General features: G+C 52.9%; 3 protein-coding genes and 1 long non-coding RNA gene across 17 annotated transcripts; 1 reads left to right on the plus strand and 3 right to left on the minus strand.

Annotated features, from left to right (window-relative positions):
• Positions 1–1,062: 1,062 nt before the first annotated feature.
• Ccdc106 (coiled-coil domain containing 106) lies at positions 1,063–5,993 on the minus strand. 12 transcript variants are annotated; one of them, XM_052761379.1, is made up of 6 exons: positions 5,525–5,993; positions 4,125–4,198; positions 3,885–3,984; positions 3,623–3,799; positions 2,186–2,398; positions 1,063–1,647 (listed from the first exon to the last, which is right to left on the minus strand). In XM_052761379.1, the coding sequence occupies exons 2-6, from the start codon at positions 4,149–4,151 to the stop codon at positions 1,331–1,333; spliced, it is 834 nt and encodes a 277-aa protein (XP_052617339.1). In that variant the 5' UTR covers positions 4,152–4,198; positions 5,525–5,993; the 3' UTR covers positions 1,063–1,330. The 12 variants fall into 12 exon arrangements, with proteins under 12 accessions (XP_052617339.1, XP_052617337.1, XP_052617335.1 ...); XM_052761377.1 differs by having other exon boundaries at positions 4,125–4,295; positions 5,525–5,991; XM_052761375.1 differs by having other exon boundaries at positions 3,885–3,989; positions 5,525–5,985.
• Positions 5,994–6,462: 469 nt separating this feature from the next.
• On the minus strand, positions 6,463–8,011 carry Znf581 (zinc finger protein 581). Its single transcript, XM_052761389.1, is given in 4 exon segments — positions 6,463–6,973; positions 6,976–7,215; positions 7,218–7,372; positions 7,848–8,011. Coding segments are annotated over 3 exon segments (456 nt in total). The 5' UTR covers positions 7,297–7,372; positions 7,848–8,011; the 3' UTR covers positions 6,463–6,836.
• A 129-nt stretch (positions 8,012–8,140) lies between these two features.
• Znf580 (zinc finger protein 580) lies at positions 8,141–10,361 on the minus strand. Of its 3 annotated transcripts, none has more exons than XM_052761387.1 (2): positions 10,193–10,361; positions 8,141–9,082 (listed from the first exon to the last, which is right to left on the minus strand). In XM_052761387.1, the coding sequence occupies exon 2, from the start codon at positions 9,068–9,070 to the stop codon at positions 8,552–8,554; it is 519 nt and encodes a 172-aa protein (XP_052617347.1). In that variant the 5' UTR covers positions 9,071–9,082; positions 10,193–10,361; the 3' UTR covers positions 8,141–8,551. The 3 variants fall into 3 exon arrangements, with proteins under 3 accessions (XP_052617347.1, XP_052617348.1, XP_052617346.1); XM_052761388.1 differs by lacking the exon at positions 10,193–10,361 and adding an exon at positions 9,909–10,176; XM_052761386.1 differs by lacking the exon at positions 10,193–10,361 and adding an exon at positions 9,193–10,176.
• LOC128124756 (uncharacterized) lies at positions 9,089–21,266 on the plus strand. The gene is made up of 3 exons (XR_008222955.1): positions 9,089–9,279; positions 19,446–19,763; positions 20,547–21,266. It is a non-coding gene; the product is annotated as an uncharacterized LOC128124756 (long non-coding RNA).
• The last annotated feature ends 2,879 nt before the right edge of the window (positions 21,267–24,145 follow it).

Below are 24,145 nucleotides of genomic sequence, written 5' to 3' on the forward strand. Positions count from 1 at the left end.
AGTCGGTCTCTTCCAACAATCCTAACCGTCCAGACCTTCGGCTCTTTCCGAAGGTTTCCAGCGCTCGCTCACGGCCCCTCAAGAGATTAAGCCCGATTCTAATCTTCGGCTCTTTCCGGAGGTTCCACGGGGGTCACTCCGCCCCTTCCGGAGACTTTCGTTCCCTTCCGCCACCGCTTCGGGAAGGCCTCAAAGCACGGGGGAGAGCTTCGGCTTTTTCCGCCGTTGCTTCGGCTCCTTTCGGCTCCCAGAACCCAAGAGGGAGGGAGTACAGATAGAGGTGGGTCAGGGAGCTACAGAAGAGGGGGCGGGGTCTCACTCTCGGCGCCTGGCTCTCTCGGTGAGGAGGACGGAAGAAAGGCCGACCTCGCGGAAGGCCAGAGAAGGTGTGCGGGACAATAGCAGCCAGTCGGGGCAAAGGGTGCTCGAAGCCTCTGCGGAGGTTTTTTTTTTTTTTTTTTAGCGCGGCTTGGGGCGCCTGCGCAAGACGATTAAGGAGGCGGCGAGGGGAGTTTCTGCGCCTGCGTAGCGGTCAGTCTGAGGCTCGTTTTCTCAGCGCCCGGGAGGATCCGCCGGTCTGAATCCACATTGCGCATGCGCGGGCCTCCCCCCACAGCACCCCCTCCTGTAGGTACTAACTCCGGGACCGTTAAACTAGACTGCGCTCTCCCGGTTGCCTTGGCGATCGCGTTAACTTTCCCACCCCCGCTCCTACCTACCGCGCAAGCGCAGGACGTGCCCCCTCCGGGACTGCAGTCTCCCGGCCCCTGGCGGGCGGGCGGGCGGGCGGAAAGGAGTCCAGGCGGCGCCCCCTGGCACCTCCCCTAGGCAGGCTCAGCTAAAGGTCGTCGGATCGGTGCCCCAGTCGGCTTCCTTCCTAGTTCCTCTGGGGAGAAGTGGCTGCTCCCCTTCCCCGCTTCTGCCTCCTGGGGATAATTACACCCTGTCCTCCCCAACCTCTCCAGAGGCTCCAGCCTGCGCCCCCCCACCCCCGTCCCGGTCTCCGTGGCGACGGCCATACCCTCCCGGCCCGGCCCCTTTCTAGGAAGACCTGGGCCCCAATTTATTGAAAATGTTCATGTCTCTTTAATTTAAATTCTCTGAATAATGCTCTGTCTTCATGTAAGATGCGGATGGGCTACTCCTGGCTAGGGGGCCGAGCTGGCCGCCCTTGCTGGGTGGAATGGAGATGGCATGCCCAGCGTGGGCGGCCGAGGGGCAGGGCCCAGTGCTCGGGAAAGGCGACCGGTGGCCCCGGGGGTGCGGGGACCCCGGCCTTGCCAGCGGTCTGCGGGGCGGGGAGGCGTGTGGGCCGGCGGCGGCGGCGGCATCACCGCTTGAAGCGGTAGGTGATGGGCAAGAGGAGCTTGCTCTTTTTGAGAGCCTGCACCTTCTTGAGAGTCTCGTCGTCCAGCGCCAGGAAGCAGCGGCGGGAGTACTCCAGCAGGCGCTCCTTGGATGGGTCGAACTCTCCCACCTCAGCCAGCTTTTCGGGAGCCACAATGAGCAGCTCCGCGATGGGCGTGGTCAGCGCCACCGTGTTCCGGTCCACACGGTGGTGCTCAAAGGCTCGAGACATGCTCTTGAGCTTCTGGAAGGTGCCCAGGATCTTCTTGTAGCGGCAGAGGACCCCATCAGCGTCCTTCACTGCAGGGCCAGACGGACAGAAAGAGGAGAACGGGGAAAGACAGCCATGTGGGGACCCAGGGAGAAACAGGAGGGCAGGCATGAGGAGGAAAGGTGGGGTGAAGGGCACACACGTTAGAAAGCAAATGAAAACAAGCGGGGAGAAAATCAAGGAAGTTGAGGAGCCCAATACAGGAAGAGAAGGGAGAATAAAACGGGAAACAGGAGAGACCAGAGTAAGAAGTGGAGATGGGGGGGGGGAGGGGGATTGAAGAAGGCAGGCCTGGACACCAGAGGGAAGGAGAGCCTGTGCATACTGGGGAAGGCTAACACCTATGAGATGGGCCCAGAGGCCTCCTTTCTGAGGAGGAGACGGGATTGACTCTGCTGGTTGGTGTAAACTGAAATTTGAAATTAACTCAGGACCACACAGAAGGGCTGGGAGATGGGGCTGAGTCTGGTTGTTTTGTATATGGGGTAAGTTGGGGCATCGCTGCAGAACTCACACTTCAGTACCGGGTGGACACCCCTCAACAGGCCATCACGTGTACCCACTCACCCCGCTGCCTCTCTCGAGCCTTGGGCTTCCCAAATCGCCGCCGGCCAGTACTTCCCTTCGGCTTCTGCCTCTTCCTTTCACTGGCACTGCCCTCTTCGGACGCCCCGCTGAAGGAGGAGGCTGCTGACTCAGGGTCTGAAGCTTCTCCCCCAACCCCAGCCCGGCTGTCCCCATCAGCCCTCCGTGGCCCAGGCTTCATCCGGCAGTGGTCCTCTGAGGAGAGACAAAAATGAACTGTGACACAATGTCCTATCACTGCCCTGAAGGGGGAGGGAAAAAAATGGACCTGGAGGCTAGGTCTTCGGGATGGGGACAGGGTGAAGCCCCAGGGATGAATGGCTTAGAGCTAGCTGGGATTCAAGGAACTCACTGGGCTCTGTGATTATGTGGGGTTTCTGTAGGGGAAACACATCCGGGAACCTCCAGAGAGTAGTCAGAATCCCAGAGGCAGGCAAGGCTCTGGGTGAGAGGGTTGGATATCAGAGTTCAGTTTGGGTGTGGGAGAAGGCTAACTACCTTTCCCTGAACAGGGAGCCAACTGAGGCCCAGACGCAGCATCTTTCAAAGGAGGGACTCCTGAAGAGGACTGAAGTCAGTACTCTGGAGTCACCCAGGATAGAGCTCTCAGTGTAGGGAGAGGGGACACACATGATGCCATCCCAAGGCTGGGTCCCCAGGAACTGAGAGCCCTTAGTCCCTTTGCTGGGGCTTTTGACATCATCACCAGCTAGAAAGCCTGCCAGCAGCTCAGCTGGATACAGAGGTTCGGTTCTGGCCTAAATAAAGGTTAAGTTCTCCAAGACCTGAGCTAAAGATCTAGGGAAGGGCAGCATCGAACGAGGAATGTGGCAGGAAGGGCAGGCGGCACAGGTTAATCAGGAGGGCTGACACTGCCATGCTGTTGGTCATAAATTAGCGCAAGGCAGGGTGGTGGAATCTGCCATGACCCTGTGGCAGAGTTGAGGGGACAACTGAGACCCCCACACACACTCTGAGGAGTAAAAACCATTAGTTAACCAAGGCATACAGAACAGGGTGGTGGGAAAACAGACCACTGATTTGTTACTCCAGGGCACCTCTGATGATGGAATGTATGATTCAGAAGTCCTGGGGTGTGGGCAGGGCCCCTCTGAGGAACCCAGCGGACTATGGTAGCCTACTGGCAAGGGGACAAGGGACATTTCCCCTAAGATGAGGAACCTGGGCTGGAAATCCAGACTGAGTTACGCCAAGTGCTTGAGGCTAGTGGGTTAGGGACAGTCTATGACAGGGTAGGAAATGAGTCTTTGACACCACGGAGGAAATGGCTGGGTGGGAAGATCCTAAAATAGGCATGGTTCTTAGTGGAAGGATGGCAAGTCCCCATCAGGTCGGCCCAACAGTGGGCTTTGAATCCTGCGGGTCCTGGGGGAACGAACGGTGTGTCCCCACCCCCACCTGCATCCATCCGGGCTGAGGAAATGAATTTGTCCAGCTGACACCGCAGAAAGTCCCTCTCCTCCTCCAGGTCCTCAATGCGCTTCTGCAACCAGGAGTTCCTCTCCAGGGCCATGTGCAGCTGGGCCTTGACGCTGTTCATCAGGGCCAGGGTCGGGGAGGTGGCCTCTGGAGGCTCTAGGAACAACAGCAGGGGGTCATGCCCCAGGATGAGGCAGTGCCCCACCTGAGTCCAGTCCCTCCACGCCCTTTCTCAGCTCACCCTCAAAATTTCTCTGAGAGGGACTCAGACTGTAGAAGATCTGTGAGTCTAAGTGGGGTGCCTCTTCGAAGGGGATGGAGATCTCAAAGGTCTCTTCGTCCTTCACTGGAGAGAGGCCAGTGCAGGTCACCCCAGAAGCGGCCTGGCCCTTTCAGACCACCCCCAACCATAACTGCCCCGTGGATAGAGGGAACCAGAATGTCGGCCCAAGGATGAGGAAAGGGTCCCCAAGTGCCTCACTTGTCCGCCTACGGTTGCTTCGGTCATTCATAGCGAGGCTTCCAGCAGACCCAGCAGCTGAGCCCTCAGGGGCACTGGACAGAAACAGGTCACCAAATGTAGTCAGCTCCTGGAGAGGTGGAGTACCTGTTCCTCTGGAGTTGGGAGGGATCACCGGCCTGGAGCCATGGTCTGAGGGAGGAAAGAACCCATACTCCTGGACAGAGACACTGAGGTTTCCAAATCGTGTACCCAGAGCGAGGGGGGCTCGGCGAGAGGACTCCTGGTTGTGAAGGAGCTTGACCCTTAGATTCTTTGGCTCTTCATGGGGTCAACACCACAGAGATACTTTGGCCTGATTAGGAAGGACCCTCATCATGGGCCATCTCCGGACCCAAAGCCATAAATGGAAGGGAGAAACCACCCCTAACTTCCACGCTTGGGGTGGGGGGTCCATCCTGCAAGCGTCCCCCTGTCCCAGCCGCCCATTCCTCCTGCACTCGTGCGGGCTAGCAGAGCCCCTCCCCCGGAGTGGGGGCTGGGCGCGTGCGCAGTGCGGGGGAGGTCACGCGTGGGGATGCGCCCCCGCCCTTTGTCCCACAAGTGGGAGGGGGTGACCGTGGCAAAAGGTCCCAGAAAGGGCAACCAGCATGGGAGTGGCGACCGTGGGCACCATTCCCCGCCCCTGGGTGCTCAGGGTACAAGGGGCCGGGGCCCCGCTCTCACCCACCCGCGCAAGGACTCCAGCCCTGGGACCGACGGTGGTGGCGGCGCCCATGCCCAGCGTTGGGGAGCGTCTGCAAAGTGTCGCGGAGAAGCGCCCACCCACCCGTAAGCGGGCGCAGCGGCAGAGGAGGGGGAGTCTCGGAGGTGAATGACGGAGCGTGCCGAGACGCAGGCACTTGCGGGATCCGGCCTGCCAGGCCTGGCGCGCCTCTTCTCGGAGCCCAGGTGAGGCCCACCGTTTGCGCGGAGGTCGGGGCCGCACTTGCGCGATAGCCCCTTGCAACCCACCCACCCCCCACTCCCCCTCCCTTCCCAGAGCCCAGGCAGGGATCCTCATGAAATTCTCATCCTGCACAGCTGACAACAGGGGTCCTCCGGGTGAGTGGCTGTGTGCCCGGTGGGCCAAGAAAAGTCAGAAGGTACGAGGCAGCAAGGAAGATTGAGGCGAAACTTGAGTCCCCTTTTAATGATCCCTGAGGAGCTGGCACACACACACCTCTGGTCCTATACGCCTCAGGCAGCCATAACCCCCAACCCCATCCACGAAAAGGTTTAAAGGAATAAGAGAACCAGATGTGAGAATGGGTTGTGTGGTGGCTATATCTCCGCCAAGTGTGGGTCAGGAATAGCCGCCTGTAGAACAGCTACACTCCAGTCCCTGCTGCCTCATTCCTCCCTAGCCTCAGTTTACTCACCTGTTAAGTGGGAAGTTACTCTCTAGGGCCTTTACGAGGATGCAGTGGTGTGACACACCAAAGACTCAGCGCAGAGAGGGACCACTCTTGGGGCTTAGGATCCAAGCGCTGTTGGTATTATTTGAAGTCAGGCGGTGGAGTAGAAGCACAGCCTTAAGACACTCCTACTCGCCCCTCCGCCCCGAAAGGAGTCATGTAAAGAGGCTGACTGTATCTGGCACAAAACCGGCATGAAAGGGGACGGAGAAGACATGTTTATTAGGCCTGCAGCAAGGTTCCACCTGCCTCTCCGTTTCACAAGCAACACCCTCTCTATGGTTATGAAGCCTCCCTAATGGAGGCATGGCTTTAACCTTGCAGAGGGAGGTTGACCGTGTCAACCAAGAGACAAGCAGCTCCCTCTCGCGCTTCACTTCAGAAAGCAGCTGCAGCCTGGGTCAGCAAGTCCAGGGGGAGCCACCTGCCCTAGATCAGGGTTTCAAACCGCAGAGAACTGTATATAGGAAGGTGAATTCTAGATTTAAAATATAAGTGTGTCCTGTGCACACTAAAGGTAACTACCGTTAAAATTGTTCCACATGCCTTTGGTGTGCTTATGTTCTGGGCTGCTTTTTTTTTTTAAGTCTATTAATGCGGATTGTAATTTAAGTGGGGGAGGGGTGGCGTTTCATATTTCCAAAGGTGCTGGGAATGTACCCCTGTCTGTAGGGTGCCTAGCATGCAAAAGGCCCCGAGTTCCAGTACCCAGGAAGTGGAGGCAAGGTCATAAGTCTACTGGTACCCTGAGCTACATTACAACCTTGTATCAATAAATAGATGGCAGGTTTGGAGGAACCGAAGTAGGCCTAACTCCAGAGGAGAAAGTCAAACTTTCCCATTCCCCAGCCAAGGTCTTTGTACCAGGTGGTGAGTATAAACTAAGATAGCTCAAGCAGTGATTGAGAGTGGGGTGTTTATTGGGTGTCTAGTCTAGGGCCCTACCTCCAGTGTCAAAATAGAGGAGACTTTTGACAGCCCACCAAAACTTCTGAGGCAAGAGTTTTTCCCAAACAGCATTGTCCTCCGTTCCTCCGGTCAGGACTCGGGAATAATATCCCAAGTGTTCAAGATGCAGGGCTGTTCTCTTTGAGGGCTCATTCCCATCATAGCTCCAAAGCACTATGATGCACTAACAGCTCAAAGACTCTTCCAGGCAAGGCTCACATCAAAGAGGTTGGTCTGGGTTTGTGTCCAGGACCCTGAAAGCCAGCCTGCAACTCAGGCCAGTGTCTGATTCAGGAGACCCAGGATCCCTGGGGTCCCCAGGAACAGTTCATGGATGCTTCCACCGCGTGTGGTTCTGTGATGTGTTCTGCTTGGTAAAGCAGCACGGGCAATGCAGGCACTGGAACGGGCATCCACGGATGTGCTGGGCCAACTCACCCTCATCCCGGAAGCGGGGAGGGCACCTGCCCTATGAATGGAGTGGTGCTGCTCAAGGTGACTGGCCCGCTTGAATGCCTTCCCGTAGGTGTCGCATTTGAACGGCTTCACCTCGGAGTAGGTGATGCTGTGTCGCTGAAGGTAAGACATGTACTGGAAGACCCTAAAGCACACCGGACAGCTGTAGCACTTTTTCTGAACCGAAGTCCCATTGACCCCGGCCTCCCTCAGTGCCTCCTCGTCCACCAGCAGTAGGTAGGGGACACCCTAGTGTCAGTGAGGAGATATCGCTGAGCCTTGGAGGGGATAAAGTCTGGGGACCCACCTGTCCGAGAGAGGGGGCCCTCCATGGCCTCAATAGAGGGAAGTGCCGGGGTCTGGGAGCAGCGAGGTAAGAGCTCCAGCACCCATAGATGTAAATGAGGCCTGGTGGATGGGAGAGAGTATGAGAAGATCTATCGGAGAAGGGAACAAGGACTCCGTTCTTGCTATGTGCTCTGCCCAAGGTCCTCTGCGTTGTCCCTATAAGGCCCCTGGAGTCTCTCTTCTGGGCTCCACTACCTACTACATTCACGCAGTCGCTTTCCCTCTATAAGTCAAGACCTCAGTCCCCTCCCCCCGTGTGCCCTCCTTGAGTCACTGTGCAGCCATCCTGCACATTTCGTGGCCCTCCGGGACTCTCCCGCGCTCTGACCACCACCCGGTCTAAAAGTGGGTCCATCCACTATGTCTAGGTTCTTCCCTTACAGGCCCCACCCGTAGTTCTTTCTAGGTCCGCAGCCCCCGCCTTTGGAGATTTCCCAGCAAGTTTTCGAAAAGCTGCCCATTGGGACGCGGTCCTCCCGGGCTCCGCCCCCTCTGCTGCCGCTCGGGTCTCCATCCCTCCTCCCATGCCTGGTACCCAGTGCAGCAGCCTCTCGGGTCCGGGCGGCCCGCGACAGCCCCGGGTTGCACCCACAGCTTAGGCGGCAGAGGGACCAGAAACCCTTGGCTACAGTCAGCACCCGGCAGTACCGGGTTTGGGAAATAGGGACTCAGAGAGACGAGGGTCTAGGAGAGGGCGGGTCGTCTGAGCATCAGAAAATAGCTCCGGTAGGAAACGCACTTAGAGCACAAGGTTCCTAGGTGTTAGCGGTCCGGACCCAATCAACCTTCTCCCAACATTCAACTCACACGCAAGCAGGAGCCTGAGAATGAAGTGCGGAATGTTTATTGGGCAGAGAATGAGGGGTCGTGGGCATTAGAGGGAAGTACAGAGATGATCCAGACCGTGCTGGTGCTTTTGCCATGTCTTCCACGAGGACCTCACCTCTTGGGAAGAGTAGAAAACCAAGACTCGGGAGAGGTCGCATCACTTGCAAAGGCGTACACAGCACAGCCAGACTGAAGCCCAGTTCCAACTGGCACCCAGGCCCAGAAGGGCAACAACTTTGGTCTACATCACACAGCTAGACGGGAGAAAAGACAAAATGATGTTTCTCTTTGGGGGACAGGTGGGGAAACTGAGGCCTAGGGTAAGGCAGTAACCTCAGCAGAACTGGGAATGTATGGGTGTGACGCTGTGTGGGTCAGACGTGGTGGCCCAGAGAGGGCAGGGCGCGGAGCTCAGTGCAGGCGCACGTGCTGCGCCAGCTCGGAGGCGTCCTGGAAGCGGCGTGGACAGAGCGGGCAGGTGTGCGGTGGGCCAGCGCGCGCGCGGTGGGTGGCGCGGTGCCGCGACAGGTGGCTGGAGCGCTTGAAGGCTTTGCCGCAAGCACCGCATGTAAAGGGCTTGAGGTCCGAGTGCGACACGCGGTGGCTCTGCAGCCGTAGAGGGCTGGCAAAGACACGAGCGCACTCTGGGCAGCTGTAGCCCTTGCGAGGACCCGGCTCTCCCGGGGTCGCCTCGCGCTGCGGCGGGCCCCGAGGTTCCTCCTCCAGCTGCACCGTGTACGTGTAGGGGACCCCGTTGGCGTCGATGAGCAGGTGGCGGCCCAGCCGCGGTTGTCGCGGCCCCGCCACCGAGGAAGAAGTGGAGGAGGGGCCTTCCGCCTTGGGAAAAGGGGGAGTCTTGGGGGGCGGTGGGTCCATGACCTCCGGGGAGGAGGACCGAGGGTGGGGTGGCCGCGGCGGCAGCAGCAGCATCTGGAGCGGCAGCTGGGAGCGGCGGAGGGAAGAGAAGTTAAGATCGTCTCTTCCTTTCAGGAAAAAAATCCTAAAAAGGAAGGTGTTCCTATTCTCTGCCAGACTCTGTGCTACTGACCTACCTCCCTACAAAGTGAAAACTGACTCCAGTCCTCCTCTCTGGGACTCCTCCACCAGGGCTGGGCAACACCCAGCTCCACCCGACTCAGGTCAGAACCTCGGACATCCTCCGGATTCCCTCCGCCCATCCCCACCCACCGCAATCCGTCTCCAAGTCCATTCTCTCCTTTTAGCTTAGGTCCTCTCTAACCTCACATTCCAGGCCCTGGCGGCCTCCGGGATTTTTCTCCCATCTACCCTTCCCTCTTTCCCAGAGCTCTCTACTCAAGCTCTGGCTTAATCCTCTCCCTCAGGTCCCACAACACCCTGGGGGTGGGGGATCTCCACCCCACTCGATGCCCTTCAGGGCCTCCCAAATCTCCACAGTTGTCGTGGCCTCAAGTTCCCTCCCTACATACTTGCCCAGAGTCCCACTAACCCAATTCCCCACTTTCCACTCAGGGCTCTTTTATGTTATCCCCACACTCCGCACTTAGACGTCTCGCCATTCTCTTCCGACATCGTCTCCACTTCATCCTCAACTGCCTTCCTCATATATGCGCCCCCATCTTGTTGCAATTCTTCATTCACCACCATCCCCAGCCCTCTCCCCTCCCCCGGAAAGTATCCTGACATCTTCTTTCTCTCTCCACCGCCGCCACCACCATGGAGCCTCCTCCCATTTGCAGCCAGACACCGGACCTTCTGGTTTCCCGTTCCCACACCAGCTCTCCCTAACCTTGGTCCCTCCTCTCGAGATGCAGCTGGCATCTCTTGTCTCTCTTCACCTCCCCGGCTATACGATGCATGGTCCCGCGCCTGGGGCGCTCTAGCACCTTGGTCCTCTGAACCACCCGATCCCGTTATATCCCCAGGGCCTTCCTACACCACTGGCTTCCATAAGGAGCCCTGCCTTCCCGACGCCCCTCTCTCCTAGCCTCACGGCCCCGACCCACACCCAGAGCCCTGCCGGCCTCGCGCCCAGCCCAAGCCAGGCTCCTCCCTCCATCCCGGCCCCCGTACCCGGTGCAGCAGCCTCTCGGGTCCGGGGGAGAGCGGGGCCGAGGTCCCGGACGGACCCGGGCTTGCCCTGACGAGCGCCGCGGCAGGAGCGAGCTTCCGGGTAGCTCCGGGCCGGCGGCGCCGGGGACGCGGGTCGGGGGGCGCAGGGGCGCGAGGGGCGACGGCGTCCCTGGGAAAGAGCGCCGATCAGAAACGCACGCTCCACACACGAAGGTTCCGACGCCGGAGTCGGCCCCTCTAGTGGGAGCGCGCGGTGGGGGGCGGGGGGGGTGTTGGCGCGTGGCCAGCGAGAGGGACCTGCAAAAGAACAGTTCCCCGTTGCGTGCCCCCATCCTCAGAAAGAGCCGTTCCTTGGCTTTGAATGGCCAGTAAACTGAAGCTTGGTACCGTGAAGTCTCGCAAACCACCCTTAAAGAATTGGAATGTGCAGTTTGCCATCTTTCCACCCTGCCTCCCCTTTCCGCTCAGGCAAAGCCACTTAAGGTAGAGGGTTAGAGAAAGGGTGTTACTGTTGGTTAAGCAAATGGAGAGGCTGAGGTCCAGGGGCCAGATGTTTGCTCTGGTGTGGCATGGGCGCAATCCTGACTTCTCCTAAACGGGGAAGCCAATGTCCAAAGAAGATGTTGCCAGATTAGGTGAGGTATACGTGCTCCACTGAACATACAGGGAAATAGGCTGGAGAAGACCAGATGTAAGGTAAAAAGGTACTACGCTTACAGTGACTTTGTGATATTCCTTGGCTCCCAGTCGCTAAAATACCTTTCCATACGAGCTGCAACGCTTACACCAGATACTGACATAGAAAGGGAAATGCTCTTGCTGAGCATATGGGAAAAGTGAAACCTGGAGCTTTAGGTATCGAAGTGGGAACAGAGCTTGAGGTATAGCTCAGTCGGTAGCATGCTTTATCTAGCGTGCCCTCTGGGTTCAATCCTCGGGGTGTAGTAGTATCTCACTCAAGCCTTTAATCCCAGCTCTCCGGAAGTGGAAACTGGAGAATCAGAAGTTCAAGATCATCTTCAGCAACATAGCGAGTTGGAGGCCAGCCTGGGCGACATGAAACCCTGTCTCAAAACAAAGGTGGAGGTGGGGGTGGGGGTGGGGGGAGGACTGTGATTCTTGCCAGTGATCAGGTGGGGAAAGTAAAGCCCAGAGGGTGCCAGACACTCTAGGCACAGGCATGGGAAGGTGTGTACTTCCCATTGAATACATGGGGAAGCTGAGACTCAGAGAACCAGACTTTCTACGTATTATGCAATCAAGGAAGCTGGTTTTCCGGAATGGAGAAGAGTGCAGGCAAGGGCACTGGAGCCCTTTGCCCAGTGTAGCAGCGGCGCTCTGGGCCCTTCGCGGAGGGTCTGAGCATTCACTGTTATGCAGCCTGGACCAGCGAGGACGCGAGAAGGAAATAGGGGTGCGTCGAACCCATCTAGGGCTAAATGCTGGAACCATATACTAGAAGCTGAGAGGGAGCAACAGCTGGAAATAGCCGAGGGACGCCAGGCGATGTTGGTGCACGCCTTTAATCCCAGCACTCTGGGAGGCAGAGGCAGGCAGATCTCTGTGAGTTGGAGGCCAGCCTGGTCTACAGAGCTAGTCCAGGACAGGCTCTAAAGCTACAGAGAAACCCTGTCTCAAAAAACAAACAAACAAAGGAAATAGCCGAGGGAGAGGAGGGTTAGTCCAGCGTCCAGCCTGAGGACCCCTAAGGGTGGACAAGCCCCCTTGTAAAGTTGTCCAATGTTGTATAGCCGGTGTGGGTTCACGCGGGTCCGTGGAAAAAAGTCCTTCATTCCAACAAATCCCTGTGTGGTGTGACACGCTCAGAGCTTGAACTGAAGCTAGTTTCTGGGGCTCTGAAGTATAGAATTTTTCATCCCTTAGATTTACCCTGTGGAACCACTATATAAACTTACTTTTTCTTCTTGAGATAGAATCTCAAGTAGCCTAGCCTGGCTTCAAATTTGCTATGTAGCCTAAGATAACTTTGAACTCTTTTTTTTTTTTTTCATGTATATGAGTGCTTTACCTGCATGTATGTATATGCACCACGTGTGTGCTTGGTGCCCTTGGAGGTCAGAAGAGGGCATCGGATCTCCTAGAACTGGAGTTCAGGTGGTTGTGAGCCACTATGTGGGTGCTGTGACTGGAGCTCAGGTCCTCTCCAAGAGCAAAAGAGTTCAATCCCAAGTGACTCACATGGTGGAAGGAAAGAACCAACTCCAGGAGTTGCCTGCTGACTGCCATGCACATGCACATGAGCACACATAACTGAACATTAAAAACTAAACCAAGCCGGGCAGTGGTGGCGCACGCCTTTAATCCCAGCACTCGGGAGGCAGAGCCAGGCAGATCTCTGTGAGTTCGAGGCCAGCCTGGGCTACCAAGTGAGTTCCAGGAAAGGCGCAAAGCTACACAGAGAAACCCTGTCTCGGAAAAAAAAAAAAAAAAAAAAAAAAAAAAAAAAAAAAAAAAAAAAAACTAAACCAAGAAGAAGGTGGAGGCACAATATGAAATCTCAGTGAGTGCGTGACTTTTGATCACTCAGTCCAAAAGGCGAATATTATATTCCCCCTCTCCCTCCAAAGATACTTGTGGATGGAGCTGGAGCAATTCCTCGCAGTAGTTAAGAGCACTAGCTGCTCTAGTAAAGGACCATTCCCAGCACCCACATAGTAGCTTGCAACTGTTTGTAACTCCAGTTCCCAGGGATCCAACATCCTCTTCTGGCCCTCAGGGCACCAGGCATACACATGGTTCACAAACATACATGCAGGCAAAGCACCCATATGCTGTGGAATAATCCTCCTGTACACTGTAAAGATTTGTTGCTCTAATTGGTTTAATAAAATGTTGTTTGGCCAGTAGCTGGGCAAGAAGTATAGGCAGGGCAACCAAACTAAGGATGACGGGAAGGAGAAGGGCAGAGTCAAGAGAGATGCCAGCCACCGAACAAGTGGGATGTGTAAAAAATGAGGTAACAAGCCATGAGCCATGTGGCAAAGCATAGATAGAAATATGGGTTAATTTAAGTGTAAAGGTTAGCTAGTTTGCCGGGCAGTGATGGCGCACACCTTTAATCCCAGCACTCTGGAGGCAGAGGCAGGCAGATCTCTGTGAGTTCGAGGCCAGCCTGGTCTAAAAAGCAAGTTCCAGGACAGGCTCCAAAGCTACACAGAGAAACCCTGTCTCAAAAAACCAAAAAAAAAATAAAGTTAGCTAGTAGCAAGCCTGAGCTATTGGCCAAACATTTATAATTAATATAAGACTCTGTGTGGTAATTTGGGAAGCGGCTGCTAGGTATTCCGGAACTGGCAGGTGGGAGAGAACCATCTGTTTACACCCATAGACATAAAATTATTTTTTAAAAAACAGACACTACTGGATGGTATATAGCATTTGCTTAGTATGCCCAAAACACTGGATTTGATTCCCCCACCCCCTTGAACCACAGGGGGCAGCCCTGCCTCCTACCTTGGATACAATCATGATAAAGTCTCTGTCAGGGTGCACTGTGTAGCATGGGTCAGTTGAAGAAAGAAGGCACTTCAAGATGAAAGGTCCAGCCTCTCTGATGGACTGAACCCCAAACAACCATACAAAGTCATATTTATTGATTGTTACTCAAAGTATTTCCTCATACCAAGCTCCCTAATCTAATTTACATGTCTTACTGAAGGAGAGCATCACGTGCCCCCATGACTCTAGTCCTTTATTATATATCATTTGCAATACACAACAGACAAAAGCCTCAGGTGTGCCTGAGGCATCTTGAGACCAAAATCATAGAGTGGCTGCAGTGCCCTTTCAGCAAATCACTGTTTTCTGAAAGGATTCTTCAAGGTCAAAGTACTTCTAGAAAACAGCTGTTCATTCTTATGTCTACCCCAGATATAGTGACTCTGCTAAATTCCTACAACAATCTCACCAGAAATCAGCATAAATCTAAACCCTTCTTGATAAGTAAAAATCCCCCAGTAGTGAGTGCCCTCCGCTGATGCAAAAAGTCAGATCAGGCCAAATTAATAAGTCCAGGTTTAATAAACAGAGCAAAGCAACTCCCAGGTGACTCTGGGGAAGGCAGGAGAGCGAGCACAGGGCAGGTCTGGTGACTGGGTCTCAAATACCCTGTAGGCGAGGTCCTGAGAGGCCTAGGGGAGGGGCTGGCCCTTGGCGGGCTTTCTTTGGGCGAGGTCTGGAGAGGGCAGCTTCAGGGGAGATCCCCAACCCTTCAGTGTCTCATTTCCCCCCCCACCCCCAAAAGCCAGACAAATAGGCTTCATCTTCCATCAGATCCATGCCCTGATAGGTTCCATTGTTTGTTTGTTTGGGGGGGGGGGGGGGGTTGGTGGTAGTAGTGGATTTGGTTGGGTTTGGTTTAGTTTTGTTTTGTTTTGTTTTTTTTTTTTTTGAGACAGAATCTGACCGTCCTGGAACTCACAATGTGGACCAGGCTGGCCTCAACTCTCAGAGATCTGCCTGCCTCTGCCTCCCGAGTGCCGGGATTAAAGGCGTGCGCCACGCTGCCTGGTCCTCCACTCTGTTTTTCAAACCGCCGTTCTGGCAGCTTCTCCCCTGGACGCCAGTTTCTGCCTTCTCCCTAGTGCTGCCGCCTCCAGTGGCCTGATACGATTCTTCAAACAACTGAATTGAATGTTACACTTGCACATCCAAAACCTTGTCAGGGATGGAGAGACGGCTTAGCAGTTAAGAGCACACCACGCTCTTCCAAAGGTCCTGAGTTTGGTACCCAGAACCCACATAAGGTGGCTCGCTGACACCAGCTCCCTCCAGGGGAACTGGCCTCTGAGAGGTCACACGCACGCACGCACGCGCGCGCGCAGCGCGCGCGGACACACACACACACACACACACACACACACACAGAGAGAGAGAGAGAGAGAGAGAGAGTCTGTGCCTTCAGTTGTTTGAGCCTGAGGCCATCTGTACTGCTTTAACAGTAGGTAGTGCTCAGGACCCAGGTTCACAATTCCCTGGTAGGCTTTGAGCCGTATAAAATACGAGTAGACTGCTTTTGGTAATGACAGCCATTTCCACAGTATTAATTCTGTCAGAACAGGAACACAGAATGTCTGTCTGTCCATCATCTAATCACTACTGTCTTCTTCCATTTCTTTTTTCAATGTCTTAAAGGTTTTCATTGTAGAGGTCTTTCACCTCCTTGGTTAGGTTAACTCAGAGTCTGAGATACGTTTCTATTTTAAGCTATTGTGAATGGACTATTTTTTCCTAATTTCTTACTGGCGAGGCCCATGGGGTCTTTTGAGTGTAGACTCATGTTGCTTGCAAGAAGGGACAATTGGCTCCTTCCCTGTTTGTATCCTCTTTCTTTCTTTCTAGCCTTGCCTCCTGATCCTCCTGTCTCCACTTCCCAAGTGCTGGGGAATACAGGTGGGAGCCAGCACCTGCGGCTGCCATCCCTGGGCCCAGAAAGGGAGTCACTTTGCTTTATAGAAAATGTTACTGTCTGGGTTGGAGAGATGGCTCAGCTTTAAGAGCGCTGATCGCTCTTCCAGAGGACTCGGGCTTAATCCCCAGAACTCACACGGTGGCTCAGAGCTCTGGTGCGGACGGTCTGACACGTTCCTCTTGCTCCCGAGGACACTGCACACACGCAGTGCACACACCTACGTGCAAGCAAGGCAACAAACAAACAAACAAAAATACGACTTGAAGAAAGTCTTTGAATTTGTATTGTCAGCCTGTGTGTGTGTGTGTGTGTGTGTGTGTGTGTGTGTGCGTGTGTGCGCGTGTGTGCACACAGGTGAGTGTGTGCATGTCATCGCACATGTGTGGAAGTCAGAGGAAAACTTGCAGGCGTGGCTTTTCTCCTTCCATAGTCTGTCCCAAGGATCAAATGCAGGGCAGCAGGCAGTGAGCACTTGTACCTGGTAAGCCGTCCCACTGGCCTGAGTTGCTTGCCTTTACGCCACCCAGCAGGAACGCAGTTTTCCTGTCCATTATCAGGCCCTGTTGGCCCGAACATGGGACGCCAACTGCAGAGCTTCCAACAATCACCAGGACCGTAAAAAACCAAGTGTGAGCCAGGGCTGATGCCGGAAGCTGTGTGTGAAGCAATGCCCTTCTGGATGGAATGCTGGCACCCTTGGGCTCAGGGCTTCCCACTGACTGCGGCGCTGATGTTGCCTCGGGCTCCAGGGTACTGCTCTGCAGGTCCCAGGCACAGGCAACTCTTGAGGGCCTTCATATTCCACGGACAATGGAATCTCTCACCAGCTCAGGCCCAGGGATCCAGGGACAAGGGGCTCCTCCACTATATACAGCAGGAGATACCACTCCCACCAATGACACTATTTTCAAGGCGGGCGGGCGGGCGGGGGGGGGGGGGGGGGGGGGCGGGAGGATAGAGAAGACAGAAAGAGAGAGGAGGCCTCAGCCTTGGCACCATCGGGAACAGGGTGGGCGGAAGTTTGGAATCTGGAGCTTGAAAGGAGAAGGAATTAATTAAAAGTCCCTCTGCCAGGCGTCCCACGCCGCCGCCTCCCCTGACACCTGTGGGTTTCCAGCGTACCCCACAGTTGGGGTCAACCGTTGGATCTGGCAGCCATGCTGCCGTGGCTTTGCAGTCTCCCAGGCTGACACGGGAAACCCTGGGGAGGATCCTGGGACAGTGACTACTAATCCAGCTCCACACCAACGGCAACATAGTCACTCTTCCCGGAAGCACTAGAACATGCCACTAAGTCAGCTTTGTGGAGCTTCTGAACCATGTGACTCTTGGGGAACCAGCATAGGAAGCCTGTGCTGGGTTGTGTAGCTCTGGCTGTCCTGAAACTCACTCTGTAGACCAGGCTGACCTTGAACTCACAGATCTGCCAGCCTCTGCCCTCCCAGTGCTGGGATTAAAGGCGTGTGTCACCACCTCCCAGCTACTTTTTGTTTGTTGGTTTTTGTTTTCTTTGTCAACTTGATAAAGTGCTGGGATCAAAGGCATGAGCCACCACCACCTGGCTCTGTTTCTCCTGTAGCCCAGGGTGGCCTTGAACTCCTGATCTTCCTGCTTCCTCCTTCCCAAGTGCTGGGATTAAAGGTGCGTGTCACTGCCGCCTGGCCTCAATGGTTAACTAGTGACTTGCTCCGACCTCTGATCTCCAGGCAGGCTTTATTTGTCAGAACACAAACAAAATATACAAGAGATTGGCCAGGAGGCAAGTTTGTGGGACATTTTTTTTTTGATTGATGACTGATGTGTGTGTGGGGGGGGGGGGGGGTGCGCTCAGGCCACTGTGCGTGGTGTCATCCCTGAGCAAAAAGTCCTGGGATGTATAAAAAAGCAAACGAAGAAGCAATGGGAATCAAGCCAGTAAGCAGCCTCCTCCGTGGCCTCTGCTTCAGGTCCTGCCGTGAGTGCTGCCGTGACTTCCCTCCATGACGGACTGTAAGATGAAATAAGCCCCGTTCTTCCCTAACTTGCCTTGGTCACGGTCCCTGCACTGGAAAGCACACTGGACAAAACCCAAGCTGATGGTCATGAAACTTCCCCATAAAGGCACTCTCTCCCAGGCCTTATGGGGGCGACAAAGTTCAAACTATTAAAACGTTCCCTCCATTTTCACAGATTGTGAGATTCAAATTCAAAGACTTAAGGATCAGGCTGGTGAGATGGCGCGTGGATAAATAAACGGTCTTGCTGCCAACCCCGACAGCCCGTTTGACACCCGGCCTGAGTTTGACAATAGACTCACATGATGGAAAAAGAGAACTGACTTCCACAAACACACCATGGCATGCACATAAACACACAAATGCGCGCACACACACACACACACACACACACACACACACACACACACAAATGGATTTTTTAAATGTTTTAGTTTAGAAATAAGACCACTTCCTCAGTGAAGAGTTACCGGCATGTGAAAAAGGACCCACAGTGGAGACTCCCTGGCCCTCGGGGTTAACAAGGTTGAAGAGGCACATGTTAGATGAAGGACAAGGTGAAACTACAAACTACGTGGGCCCTTGCATTCCCTACTTGTGCAGAGCACGACACGTTCATGAGGAAACTATCTTCTCGCTCCCACAGTATACATAACTGCTCCTTTGTAGCCCAGTCCGGGCTCAAACCTACAATCCTCTGCCTCATGATTATAGATAGACACCACCTAACATAGCTACTGAATTGTTTTTAACCTTACTTGGGTTTTTTTTTTTTTTTTTTTTTTTTTTTTTTTTTTTTTTTTTGGCTTTTCGAGACAGGATTTCTCTGTGCAGCTTTTGGAGCCTGTCCTGGAACTCACTTTGTAGACCGGGGTGGCCTCGAACTCACAGAGATCTGCCTGCCTCTGCCTCCCGAGTGCTGGGATTAAAGGCGTGCGCCACCACCACCCGGCTGTTTGTTTTTTCAGACAGGGTCTCACTATGCAACACTGACCGGCCTGGAACTCGAAGAGATGATTATGCTTGCTTCTGCCTCCTGAGTGATGGCATCAAAGGCATGCACCACCGTGCTCTGCTTTATTTTTTAATTGGGTATATATGCTGCTGCCACGTGAGTGCCCCGCCAGGAGCACTAGCAGGAGACATGGGATTCCCCTCGGTGGAGCTGGAGCTGCAGGTGGCTGTGAGCCACCCAGTGTGGGTGCTGGGAACTGAGCTCGGATCTTCTGCAGCAGCAGCAGGAAGCACTCAACCATTGAGCCATCTCTCCATCCCCATAACTACTTAAAAAATGGTTTTAAACGACATTTATTGGTAGGCAGGGCAGAGTGCATGCTACGGCACTTGTGTGGAGGTCAGAGGACAACTTGGGAAAGTCAGTTCTTCACCTTCTACCATGTGGGTCCCAGGGATTGGACCCAAGTCATCAAGCATGGCAGCAACGACCCTTACCCACTGAGCCATCTCTCTGGCTCTGGAATACCTGCTTCTAATAGCGGCTGTACGGATTCAGCTTGACCTGACTGTAATTCATCATGATAACTACCATAACTGCCCCAGAGTAAGGCTTGGTTTTCCTTGCAGCCTCTCAGTGAACTACAGACACACCATTAGAGTAGCGTGTGGAGTTTCATCGTCAGGGAGAGACCTGCCCCTTTGATATTAGCTGAAACTAAATCAGACACAGTCCACGTTAGATGAGGTCCCGTTCCTGCTAGCCTTTCCTGCTGATGCAGATGTTGCTCTTGCTGCTCACACTTCTCTGGGCATGTCTCCTCAATATATCCCACTCCATGGACTCCTGGATCTATCTGTTTCTTTTCTGCAGTCTCATCACGGCCCTCGGAGCTGGCTCTCACACACTGGTGTGTATCCTTACACTCGTGACTTCTCAGTTAGTCCTGACTTCATGTTGTGTGCCCCAGTGCCAAGTCAGTCACAGCTGTATTGGACAGACAAATACACAGAAGACAGATAAACAGACAACTACAATGCAGGATGGAGAAACAGCGCCACTCGGGAGGCAGAGGCAGGAGGAGCTCTGTGAGCTCCAGGACAGCCTAGTCTACAGAGTGAATTCCTGGCCACCCAGGGCTACACAGGGAGATCCTTCAAGTGGTCCTGGGAGATGGCGCTACAGGTAAAGGTGAGTGCCAACAAACCCGAAGACCTGCGTTTGACCCCAGGACCAACGTCGTGCAAGGAGAGGACTAACCTCTGGACGTTATCCTCTGACCACCACACACACCCCTTAGGACATGTGCACTCACACAGACACACACAAAATAAATGAATAAAAACATGATTTAAAATATTTAAAGTGGCAGGCAGCAGTGGCACACACCTTTAATCCCAGCACTCGGGAGGCAGAGCCAGGCGGATCTCTGAGTTCGAGGCCAGCCTGGGCTACAGAGCGAGATCCAGGACAGGATCCAAAGCTATACAGAGAAACCCTGTCTCGAAAAAAAAAATCTTTTAAGTGGACTTTAATGTTTAATGTGTATGGATGTTTCCCCTGCATGTATGTCTGGGTGCCACTTGCATATCTGGTGCTCAAAAAGCCTAGAAGAGTTATCAGATGTCATAGAACTAGAGTTAAAGATGGCTGTGAGTCACCGTGGAAGTGGTGGGACTCAAAACTAGGTCTGGAAGAGCAGCCAGTGCCGCTCTTACCCCCCCCCCCCCACGCCCCTCCCGCACCATACAGGGCTTCTCTGCATAGCCTTGGCTGTCCTGGAACTCACTCTGTAGACCAGGCTGTCCTTGAACTCACAGATGTTCTCTCTGCCCCCTGAGTTCTGGGATTAAAGGCACATGCCACCACAGCCAGGCGCAGCCAGTGTTCTTCACTGCTAAGCCATCTCTCCAGCCTCTGAGATACTCCTTTTTAATATAAAAATTTGTTGTTTGTTTTTGTATTTTGAGACAGGGTCTCATAGTCCAGGCTAGCCTTGAACACTCCTGTGTAGCTGTTATGGAGCCTTGAAGACCCCTGGGAAAAGACCCGAGGCTCAAGCTGGATTGTAATTGGTTAAACTTCTTGAAGCTCATAGCAAGACGGCCATCTCTGAATCAAACTGGAGACTGCTACTCGAAGTAGTGCGAGGGGAGGATCTTGAAAGACAGAAACCACAAGAAGACTTGGAGTATCTGCACAAGCAAGCCAACAGCTGTTCTGCTCTGCCAAGATTCAAGGTGACCTCCAAATAGTCCTCGACTGTCTGCCTAGGCACGTTACAGAAGCCAAACAAACAGTTAGCTGTACAAAAAGATGGTCGCGGCTGTACACTGCTGGGTGGGGGGCACTGGGTACCAAGATGGACGCCTAGCATAAAATGGAATGTGATTTTGTTGTTGTTTTTTGTTGTTTTCCCCTGGGTAGCCCTGGCCGTCCTGGAACTCACTCTGTGGTCCAAGCTAGCCTTGAACTCAGAGATCCACCTGCCTCTGCCTCCTGAGTGCTGGGATTAAAAGCATGTGCCGCCGCTGCCGCCGCCGCCACCACCCAGCAAAAATGAATCTTTTAATAAATTAACATAAAATGTTAAGATCACTATAATCCTATACTGTTAAATAATCCTATATTGTTAAAGACAATAAAGGGCAGGGTTTTGTTGAGAAGCCCCTGCCCACAAGTGAGTATGCTTTATCTTTTCTGTGTGCCTCTTCTAATTCTTGTGCTTAAATTCTATTATCAGCAGGGCATGGTGGCATGTGTCGCTCTTGCAGAGGACTGGGATTCTGTTCCTGTCATCCACAAGGTGGCTCTCAACCAGGCATAACTCCAGTTCCTGGGGATATGACGCCCTCTTCTGCCCTTCTCTGGCACCAGGCACATACCTGGAGCACACACCTACATCCAGGCAAAACACTCACACACGCCTTTAATCCCAGCATTGGGAGGCAGAGGCAGGGGGATCGCTGAGTTCCAGGACAGGCTGGACTCACAGAGAAAGCCTGTCTGGAAAAAAAAAAAAAACACAAAGCAAAACAAACAAACAAAAAAACATATATACAAAGTAAGATCAATAAATCTTTCTTAAAATTTTGGGGGAGAAATGAACAGTCTTTTAACATTGAGACTCTGTGACCTCCAAATGTGCCTCTTGACACATGGGTGCCCCCTGCAGTAAGTAAATAAATGCATACATAAATACATTAAAAACGAGCCTGATTAAGCTGTAGATGCTATTTAAAATAGGAAAATGCATGTATGAATATTCACTACATGAGTCTTGCAACTTTTGTTTGACATTTTTTAATCTTTAAAATATTTACTTCTTTCATTTTATGCGCATGAATGTTTTCCTGCATGTATGCCTGTGAGCCACATGCATGCCTTGTGTCTGAGGAGGTCAGAAGAGGATGTTACAGTTACAGGTGGCTCTGAGCGACCATGTGGGTGCTGGGAAGTGAACCCAGGTCTTCTGGATGAGTGGCCAGTGCTCTTAAATGGCTGATCCATCGCCTAAGTCCCCTTAGTTCAATTTTTTTAAATAAAATATTGGTGTCAGGGAGCCTGTAAACAATTTTTTTTAAATCTGACACACATACAGGCATACATTCAAGCAAAACACTCATACACACAAAATAAAATAGTATAATTAAAAATAACATTAAGGCCGGGAAGTGGTGGTGCACGCCTTTAATCCCAGCACTTGGGAGCCAGGCGGATCTCTGTGAGTTCAAGGCCAGCCTGGTCTACAGAGTGAGATCCAGGACAGGCACCAAAACTACACAGAGAAACTCTGTCTCGAAAAACAACACAAAAAATTTAAATAATTGGACATGGTAATCATATTTTTATTCCCAGCACTCAGGAGTCAGAGGCAGTAAGATCTGTCTAAGTTTGAGGCCAATGTGGTCTACAGAGTAAGTTTCAAGAGAACCAGGATTATGTAGTGAGACCATTGCTCAAAAATAAAAGATTTACTATTGAAGGTATTGCTAGAATACCTTTTTTTACTTACATTTTCTTATCTACTATTTGTCCTAGTTTGCTCTCTCTCTCTCTCTCTCTCTCTCTCTCTCTCTCTCTCTCTCTGTGTATGTGTTTCTCTGTGTCTCTGTGTCTCTGTGTCTGTCTCTCTCTCTTGCCTTCTCCATCTGTGCTGCGGAGAGAACTAGCACCTTGCACATACCAGGCAAGCACTCTGCCACGCAGCTGCATTCCCAGCCTGATACACTGTTTCTACAGACAACAGCTAGTGCTCGTAACCTCTGAGCTATCTCTCCAGTTTATTTAAAAACAGAAAAATACCGCAGTGCTAAGAACCGGGGGTCAAGTGCCCACGCAGTACCTGGCTCATCTGAGTACCATTTGGCTGCTGGATGACTAGTTTTGAGATGCAAGCATTTTGGCCGGGCGGTAGTGGCCCACATCTTTAAAGCCAGCACTTGGGAGGCAGAGCCAGGCGGATCTCTGTGAGTTCTTGAAAAAAAAAATAGATGCAAGTATTTTGAACTGGGAGGAGATAGGAAGAGAAAAAGCCAAGTGATCCAGTTCTAACTAAGCTGATTTTGTTATGAAGATGATAACATCATGAGCCTTTGCTTCTGGCCTCTGTGAGTACTGGCATGTATCTAAAGTCGCGTGTCACCATGCCTGCTCAAACTCGGGTTCTATGGAGGAGCAGGAAGATTCTGGCCAAGCAGAGTGTAGTGGCACACCACTTTAGTCCAAGCACTTGGAGGGCAAAGGTAGGTGGATCTCTGAATTTGAGACCAGCCAGAGTGAGTTCCAGGACAGCCAGGGCTGCACAGAGAAACGTTGTCTTGAAAAAAAAAAAAAAAAGACCTGAGTTTGATTCTCAGCACCCACATGACATGGCTCAATAATTCATGCAACTCCAGCTCCAGAGAATACATCTCCATCTTCTGGCCTCTGCAGGCACCCATACACATGTATGCATAAATTAAATAAAATTAAATAAAAATTGGTGGTGATATTTTATTTGTGCGCCCCAATAAAGCTTATCTGGAGATCAGAGGGAAAAGCCAGCCACTATATTAAACACAGAGGTCAGGCAGTAGTAGTACATGCCTTTAATCCTAGCATTCAAGAGGCAGAGATTCATCCAGACCTCTGTGAGTTCAAGGCCACACTGGGAACAGAGCCAGGCGTAGCGGCACATGCCTTTAGTCCCAGTACTAGTTAACCATAGAGGTCTGGAGGTCTGGACAGACAGGCAGGAAGTGACAGAGCTGGGCAGAATGAGGAAGTGATGTAGCTGGGCAGAGAGAGGAAGTGAGATGGCAGGGCACAGAAGGGATATAGGCGTGGGCATTCAGGAAGTAGCTCTCTCTGGAGGCTGAGGAGTTGGTGAGGTGAGGTTGGCTGTGGCGTGTCCTATTCCTCTGATCTCTCAGCTTTCACCCCAATACCTGGCTCTGGGTTTTTTTTTATTAATAAGAACTTTCAAGGTGTGTGTTACAAAAATTAAAGATAGTTTTATTTTTAATTATTTATATGTTTTTGTGTGTGCCTGCACATATATATGTGCATCATGTGCACACTAGTACTCATAG

This window comes from Peromyscus californicus, unplaced genomic scaffold, assembly GCF_007827085.1.
Source record: "Peromyscus californicus insignis strain IS unplaced genomic scaffold, ASM782708v3 Scaffold_4__1_contigs__length_199733344, whole genome shotgun sequence".
NCBI lineage: Eukaryota > Metazoa > Chordata > Mammalia > Rodentia > Cricetidae > Peromyscus > Peromyscus californicus.